At 44.9% G+C, this 9,214-nt stretch overlaps 1 protein-coding gene across 1 annotated transcript; it reads left to right on the forward strand.

Annotated features, from left to right (window-relative positions):
- On the forward strand, positions 1-8,864 carry tbx2b (T-box transcription factor 2b). Its single transcript, XM_035679382.1, is given in 9 exon segments — positions 1-799; positions 1,631-1,898; positions 3,830-3,986; positions 4,218-4,222; positions 5,264-5,290; positions 5,292-5,326; positions 5,454-5,623; positions 6,456-7,039; positions 7,478-8,864. Coding segments are annotated over 9 exon segments (2,058 nt in total). The 5' UTR covers positions 1-440; the 3' UTR covers positions 7,931-8,864.
- Positions 8,865-9,214: the final 350 nt, after the last annotated feature.

Genomic DNA, 9,214 nt, shown 5'->3' on the forward strand with positions numbered 1-9,214 from the left:
CACAATTGGTCCAGAAAGCGTAAAATCAGCAATCAAAGGGGCTTGGTTCATTAGTGTTGGGGATGGAGACAGGAAGGACATGTGAGATAGTCACAGATCTGCAGTGAACGGGGCCACATCTCTCCAGTCAGTGTGGGATGACTGAAGCAGAGGAACTGCTCTGAGAGGCACTACAGCGCACCCGGGCTCTGCCTTCACAGCGCCGCTTCAACTGAAGGACTCGGCGGAGGAAGCAAAAACGGAAAAGCACACATCAACAGCAACTCTGGGCTATTTTCTTCACCCTGATAAGCGCCGTGTGTCTGACAGGGCGCCGCGCTCTTCTGTGCCGCTTTACAGAAATTAACTGCTCGCGAAGCCGCGGACCTACACTGGCTATCTGAGGGGGGAATACCACTAAAAACATCCATTATTTCACTTCGGTTTTTGTGGATGCACCGATGAGAGATCCAGTTTTTACAGGGACTGCAATGGCTTATCACCCTTTCCACGCACACCGGCCGACCGACTTCCCCATGTCCGCCTTTCTAGCGGCCGCGCAGCCTTCCTTCTTCCCGGCGCTCAGCCTGCCTCCCGGGGCGCTCACCAAGCCCATCCCGGACCACGGCCTGGCCGGGGCGGCAGAGGCTGCGCTCCACCCGGCCCTCAGCCACCATCAGGCGGCTCACCTCCGCAGCATGAAGAGCCTGGAGCCCGAGGAGGAAGTAGACGACGACCCTAAAGTTACACTGGAAGCCAAGGATCTTTGGGACCAGTTTCATAAACTCGGGACGGAGATGGTTATTACCAAGTCCGGAAGGTAAGAATGCTCACAACTATAATCCCCCTCATGGATATACCGAGGATACTTTATTTTTATTTTTAAAACCGGCAGTTTGTCTGTGTATGTGCAGAATAAGACAGTTAAGAGCCGCTAAAAAGCCATTTATTCACGTTTCTAAACGGCAGCGTGTTCCCCAGGCCTTTGGTAGTCGGCATTTATTTCCACACCGATTGTCAGCCTGTTCTGCGATTCATTAAAATACACAAGAAAATGAGATCACACTACGAGAAAATATCCAGTTTACCTCGCATTATACATTAAATATATAGTTTTTAAATGGAGTTCCAGCCCTACGGCTGTTCGTGCACAATTTGAGGTAAACTGGCTTCATTTCTCAAAGAAAGTAACTTAATGAAACGTCAGCTTTATTATTAAATACTTATAATACATTGCTAGACTGATCAAAGTACATATTTGGGATATTTTGGAGGGGAATGTGACCTGAGCTTTAATCAGGTTTTATCTCCCAAACTGCAGAGCTTCTGGATTTTATAAACAGGCTGTCACTTCAAAAAGCAGGGACGTGAAGTGGTGTGGTCATAAATATACTGCTCAGCTTTGTAGTGCAGGGCTTGGACAACACACACACACACAGGAGGACGCACACACACACTATGGTTTTGCCTAATTGCGTGCAATATCTGACAATTACAATATTTCCTCCCGTCAGAGCGCAGCGTTCTCTCCTTCAATGCCTCTTTTGTCACATTTGTTCGAGTCCCGTGTGATAATCTGATGTTATGTTTTGGTTGAATCACGGCGTGTTGACTCCCTCTGTGTGTGTGTGTGTGTTTTCTCTCCCCGCAGGAGGATGTTCCCCCCGTTCAAAGTGCGAATAAACGGCCTGGATAAAAAAGCCAAATACATCCTGCTGATGGACATCGTGGCGGCGGACGACTGCCGCTACAAGTTCCACAACTCCCGCTGGATGGTGGCGGGCAAGGCCGACCCGGAGATGCCCAAGAGGATGTACATCCACCCGGACAGCCCGGCCACCGGCGAGCAGTGGATGGCCAAGCCTGTTGCTTTCCATAAACTCAAGCTGACCAACAACATCTCAGACAAACACGGATTTGTAAGTACACTGAGTTGTTTTTTTCTCGCCTGAGCAGAGGCATTTTTCTCATATTTACATGCTGTGTGAGGTGCTGGAAGAGAGCGGGGCAGGGCGGTTTTTAGGCGTTTTTGAGATCAGCTGAAATTTTAATGAAGCAACATGAGGAAAGTGGGTCACTGTAAGAGCAAAATAATAATAAGAAACAGGCAGGAGAAATTGAAAATTTAAAAAAAATGCTGAATTCGAAACCACTGCAGAGAAATTGTATACCCTAGTGATTTTATTCCCACAAAGGAGCACATTTAAAATATAAGTGCGGAAAAATGCGTTTAAATTCATGCTGTTGAACGTCTTTACGTCCAAAGCTGTTGACACTTTGTCGCCACTTGACTTTCCACCGCCGCTGACAAACACACAGCTTATGTTTCCCTGCAGCTCCCCACAATATTATCAGCCTGCGCTTCCTTTTCTCCTCCCGCATCCATAATATTAGAGCCAAACACAGCCCCAGCTCTGTGCAGCAGCTCAGGACCTGTAGACCCGTGCATTTCTAACCGAGATTTTATTGGGAATAAATAAAAAAACATAACATGTGAGCTGTAAGTGGTGTATCACCAAATCGGGTCAGAGAGGAATGACGTTAAATGAGCTTGAATGGCCGCAGCCTGTAACCTGATAGTATACTGTATAGTATAGTATAGTATAGTATAGTATAGTATAGGTTTGTGGTGTTGTTGTGTATATTGAGTCTATAATGTTCTATGGACCAGGGGCATATCTACAGATATATTCATGGGGTGGCCAGAGAGTGGCATGGTTTTTTTTTAAGGGGTGGCAAACAATAACATATAATATATATGCTAATATAATAATATTTGCTTGGAAAAATGTCTATTTGAACTCAAAAACATTACATTATTGTGGCACATTGAATAGAAATATCTAAATGTGGCATTAGAAATCCATAAATAGTTTATTTCTGTTTTGTTTTACCAAATACATGTGTTTAATAATTTAACCTATCGCCTTATCACTTAGTCTATCTAAATGTGGCCATAACACATCATAAAATTAATTAGAGTTTTTAAAACCTTATTTATTTTTATTTTTTTAAATGAATTTAAATGAATGTGTTAAATTTGCCAGCTGCTTTGGACTGGTGCTGTGGTGTCTGTAGGTTTAACACACAAGATATATATATTATTATTTTTTTTACCATGTTTTCATATTATTTTACTGATGCAGTAATAATATGCAGGAGGGCTAAAAATAATCGGAGCAAATGATAAATGTCTGAGAAAGTCCTTGTGACTGGCAGGCACAGTGTGCTTCCGACTGGAAACAAATTCAACATTTACATGTCAGTCTAAATTTGCAATCGGTTACACGCAGGATTTCTTTTCATGCTGCCTGCAGGTCTTTATTTACACATTATGTTGGGAAGTTAATGTCTCAATATTTATTTTTTTCATCAGGATTTAACAGCGTTTGGTTTCTCCGTTTTATATTTGTATTTTTGGCTTATTTTTCTGAATTTTGAAAATATATTTAATGTTCATAGTCTGTGTTGCTCTGTGTGTCAGAGCCTCCAGGCTTGTAAAGTGTCTGTACTTGGTGGTACATTTAAAATGAATGAAATTTGTTGCTTTTGTCCGGATAGAAACTGGATCAAATCACTTTTCTTTTTTTTTGTTTTCTTTTTTTTTGCTGTGGTTCTGAGTGCTCATGACAACATGTGTGGCCTGGTCAGGTTTTTCCCTTTTGCCCCCGCACTAATTACAGACAAGCCTGCTCACACAGTAATTATAACAGCATCAATAACAATGCGCCGGATGATCCGCCGTCAACATACTCCGGTTTAATATGGAGGGAGAAAAACATCAAAGAGAGACATAAAATGCTGTGATATTCACTCCAAAAGCTGTGTGTGTTTGTGTGCGTTGGTCCAGACAATCCTGAACTCCATGCACAAGTACCAGCCCAGGTTCCACATAGTGCGGGCCAACGACATCCTCAAGCTCCCATACAGCACCTTCAGGACCTACGTCTTCCCGGAGACCGAGTTCGTGGCCGTGACGGCCTACCAGAACGACAAGGTGAGCCACCGTGAACACTGGGACAACCGCCTCTAATATGGCTGCTATACTTTGCATAATAAATGTTCTACATGCGCCCCCCCTCCCCCACCACCAACCCCCGAAGACTTAATCTGATTTTGTAGGTCGCATAATTTCCCCGCAGAGGACTCCCATGTCCCCACTTGATTTTTTTTAATTGCTGTTTTGCCTGCACTTGCGGGTGTGAGCAGATATTTCTGACTGTGAATTCAAATGCGAGTTAAAGTAGTGCGCGTTATCTGCAATTCGTGGGCTGTAAACAGGCTGTTACCTTGAGCACAAGTGAATACATTAGGCGTATAAATGTGGAGAATGTGTTGTGTTTTGGTGTGATGGCGCATCAAACATGGCAGCCATGTTCCTCTTGTTTTATTTGACTTGTAATCTTCCTAAAACCTACTGCTACTACCCACCCTAGAAAGTTCAGGTTTTGGGATTTAAGAATGTTTGTTTTATAAATCGAGCATTTTTTAAATGAGGTTTTGTATGTGTGTGTTTTTGTTGCCGTTATTCTAAGCCCCTTCGCTGAGCCTCCATCCTCCTCCATGAGGCTAATTGGAGCTTGTGTCTAGGGGGGTGAGGCTGAGGGGGTGAGGAGGGGGTCTCCTTGTAAAAGTTTATGGCTAAAGAGTCACCATCGATTAGAGGGCATTTAAAAAGGCTGGTCACCCTGCAGCCACAGTGGACAGATGCTGTAAGACACTCTCTCTGCTCAGATAGCCAGCGCCTGGAGCGTCCTGTACAAGGGCCACATTATAGGGGCCTCCAGGAGCTCCTGAGCCACACAGGCCTCTGCCGGCTCTGGTCCGTATACGTGCAGCCACACCGGCCCTCCTCTACGATCAGGAGGAGGCAGCAGTGATCCAAACCGCATTATTAATTATTGATATGATAGTCATCTGTTCCACTATCGCTCCCTCTGTTTTTCTTTTTTTCTGGGGGGGGGGGCAGGGCTTGTGTGGCCCCATAGAGGAAAAATTTCGCGTGGCAGAATTTCTCTCCAGGGGCCTAATGAGAATTAACGCCCCATTGATTACGCTTTTATTAATAATGCAAATCGAGGCCCAACCCATGGCTCCAGTCCCAACAACAGGCTGGTTTCATGTGTGGTGTTTATCGAACACGTTGTTGGCCCAAATGTGGGCCAGGGTGCAAGACAATGGCTCCCAACTGTGTGTGTAGTGGTGTGTTTTGTGTGTGGACCTCCTGGTTCCATTCTCTAATTGTTTCAAGACTTTTTTTGAACAGATAAACGCAGGCTGACAGATTGACAACAACCCTTTCGCCAAAGGATTTCAGAGACACAGGGGAACGGAGGAGAGAGAAAAGGTATGTAACTGCGCCCAACACTTGTGTGTTGTTAATTCTGCAAGGTCATGGTGGTCCCCAAATCACCACTTATTTATTATTATTATTATTATTATTATTATTAATGGGCTATTATTACTTTTGACAGGAAACAGCTGACCATGCCGTCGCTGCGGATGTATGAGGACCAGTGCAAGGCGGACCGGGAGGGCGCGGACTCGGACGCCTCGTCCAGTGAGCCTCCGGCCGGCAGGGACGCCGTCCACTCCCCGCTGGGAGCCGGTTCCAGCCCGCTGAGGTTCAGCAGGCCCAGTCGAGGTAAGAATAGTTTGTTTTTATTTGTGGGCCCGTACATTGCGCGTGAGGTAACGGGATACAGGGTGGAATCCAGCTGTTGTTGTAATAATTTAGAACTTCAATTTAAAATGATGTTAAATTGGCTAGAATATGAATGCAGTTTGGTGGAGGGGAAATAATCAGCAAGGTGAGGAAAATCGGTAATTGTCGTGCAATATAATTATTTTTTAATTAATTTAAGCGCCTGTGTGATTTGGATTTGGGTGCATTTTGGCGGCCTAACATCTGTATGTAAAACTGTGTGTGCACAGTAAGATCAGACTGAATTTGGACTTTATTATATTCACATTTGAATTAAAATGGACATTTGAGTTCAGTTTATTTCTAAAATAAATGTCTTATCTATTTTAGTTTTTATTGGTCTGATCCCATTCTTTTACTTCCCTTCATTTATTAAACTAATTTATTTAACAAAGCCAGCATTACGTTTAATGAGGCCTGTTATTAATATAAATGTGTGGATGTTTTTAATGTTTGCATACTCAAAAGCTTTGCATAGTCTGAGACATTATACAAAGGCTGTTGTTTGCTGCTCTTGAATATCAAATACATTTAAACTAGAGGCCACAGTGTTAATTTCTTAATGAGGAGCTGCATGCAGGGTGGATTTGGAGAGTTTGAGGCTCCCACCAAGCTTATATTGCCCTTTCCAGCATGTGTGTGTGTGTGTGTGTGTGTGTGTGTGTGTGTGTGTGTGTGTGGTCGTGTTGTGTGTGTATAAGACTGTGGACAAGGTGGGAGATAAATGGTTGGACACTCTGCTTACACCTCTTTTCTGATCCCCATGTTGCAGATGACAAAACATGCACTGACAGTGAGCAGGAGCTGGAGCATCACGACGAGCTCTGCGCTGGCTCCAGCAGCCCAGGACCTGAGCCTGTGTCCCCCTACAGCTCTAGGTGCGAGGAGCGTGTGAGGGACAGGCCTAGCACAGAAAAGAAGGACGACTCCATATTCAGTATAAGGAACCTTGAGAAGGACAAAGCAGAGAGCAGGCACAGGAAGGACAACACAGACGCGTTGACAAAGGACTCTGAGGCCGGAGGCATCAGTGCCAGCAAGGAGGCCTTCTCCCCTCTCATGGTCCAGACCGAGAGCCCCTCGCACTTCAGTCCGGGCCACTTACAAAGCCTGGCTCTGTCCGGCCTGCACAGTCAGCAGTTCTTTAACCCTCTGAACGCCGGATCACCGCTGTTGTTTCACCCCGGGCAGTTTGCCATGGCCCCTGGAGCCTTTTCTGCTATGGGAATGGGGCATCTATTGGCCTCTGTATCCGGAGCAAGTGGTTTGGAGAACGGCAGCCTCTCCGCCCAGGGCACAGGAGGAACCCCCAACCCCTTCCCCTTCCATCTGTCCCAGCACATGCTCGCCTCTCAGGTAAGGAAGCTCAGAGAATGATCTAGTTTGCATGCACACCTGTAGCACTGATCTGACGTCAGTGGGACAAGAAGGCTGGAGCTTTGGGTTGTAGACAGACAGGAGTAGTTTGACCTTCTGTTCATTTGAGTGCAATCAAAGTTGTGTTTAGTGCTGAAAATAAGCAAAGTTTCTTGTATTTGCTGCATGAGAATATGTTGGACCATTGTGAAAGTATTTGACAATTTGATAACAATTCATTTTTTAAACAGGCTCCTGTAATAATCATTTTTCTTTATATAAAACACTTGTTGCTCTGTATCAGATCTGTTTGATATTTTCATGAAAATCTGGTTTAAATCATCTGAAGGAACTGAACTCTTTGGAAAAATGTGCCATTAATTTGATTATCTGACCACTCGACTGGAAATAGTAACTCTTTCCTCTTCCATATTGCAGGGCATCCCCATGCCTCCATTTGGCGGTCTCTTCCCATACCCCTACACCTACATGGCGGCGGCTGCGGCAGCTGCTTCAGCCTCTGCCCTCCCAGCCACCAGCACATCCAGCCCACTCTCCAGGAACCCCTTCCTGAGCTCATCCCGGCCCAGGCTCCGCTTCAACCCCTACCAGCTCCCGGTGTCGCTGCCCCAGAGCTCCAGCCTGCTCACCACCAGCCTGCAGGGCAGCCTCAACAACCCGGGCTCTGAATCCTCCAAACCGGGCAGCAGGGAGACGAGCCCGGCCCCAGAGCACCACAGCAACCACAAGACAGGAGGGTCAAGCGGGAGGACCGCATCGCCCAAAACCTCCATGAAGGACTCGGTGAACGAGCTGCAGAGCATCCAGAGACTGGTGAGCGGCCTGGAGGGCCAGAGGGAGCCCTCCCCGACCGCAGACTCTCCCAAGTGATAAAGACTATCTGTTTGGGATGAAGACTTAACCAGAGGACTATAAGTGCATATGTCCTGTACAGCACATTGTGGAGACTGGGATGAGGGTTGGACCGATATGGGTCGGTGAAGGCCGATAACTGGTGTTTTGCGGAACAAAGCTGCAGATAGAAATTTAATCCGTAAGATTGAATTGAATCTTTTGTTAAATTCAAAGTACTGAGGACGTGTGTAAACATTTCGACCATCATAAGACCCCAAAACTGTCCCCTGAATCCCTGAGCTTTAGGGTTAGCAGGCACGCCCATGGAAACTCTGGGATACATTTCTACACTGATAGAATAAAAATACAAAATTAGCAATTCAATATATAAAGTACAATAAAAAAACACTAAACTAATAATAAAATATTTCAAATCTGACTACATCACATCAGAGAGTAACACTGATCAGCTCCACTACAGAAATATAATCAAACTTTATCATATCCATTGTATGAGAGGTGGACCACACAGGGCAGTATCGGCCCCATATATCGGTCTATAACCTGCCTGCTGAGGGCCTGCAGCTCCACAGACTGAGCGGCGCACAGTGGAGAGAGTGTGTGTTGTTAACTTGAAGCATTTGAGCATCCAGGACCCGGTTTTGAAAGAGTCCCCCGAACAGGAGCCTCATCATGCCGACAGGCAGGTCTCTCAAGCTGCATCCAAAAACCTTTTTTTTTTTGTCCAGGCCTGATTATTTCAAAAGGCATGGAAGGTGAACGAACAATGAACCGATTATCATTTCATGCCAGAAAAAAAAAATGTTTCTGAACTATTTATGTAATTAAAGATTAAAAAAACAAAATCTGTAAATAAAGCTAAGATCCAAGAATATGCAATTGGTATTAATTTATTCAAGGCTGTATATTAAGCGTGTATATATTTCGAATTTAAACGTTGCTTTTCCCCCCTTTTTACATGAACATATACTGTAAATGAAAAGCTATTAGCGCTTGTTGTTTGATAAAAAGAAAAAACAACTGTGTATGAAGCATCGCTGAATTTCTGAAGACGTGTGTCGCCATGTTTTAGTCTGCATTCCACCGACAAAGTACAGAGAGAGAGAGACAGAGAGAGACCAGAAGAGAACAGAGAGAGCTCCACATGGATTCAAAAACACCTCAGGTTAATTTCACTCAGCCAGGAGACGTTCGAAGCAATTCCTCCAACGGCGGCATCATTCATATCTATTCATAAATATATTTAAAGATGAAAGTATCTTGTTATGCTGGTTTCCGGGTTTTTTTTTTTTTTTTTTT

Source organism: Morone saxatilis, unplaced genomic scaffold, assembly GCF_004916995.1.
Source record: "Morone saxatilis isolate NCDOM2014 unplaced genomic scaffold, NCSU_SB_2.0 Contig8, whole genome shotgun sequence".
Classification (NCBI taxonomy): Eukaryota; Metazoa; Chordata; class Actinopteri; family Moronidae; genus Morone; species Morone saxatilis.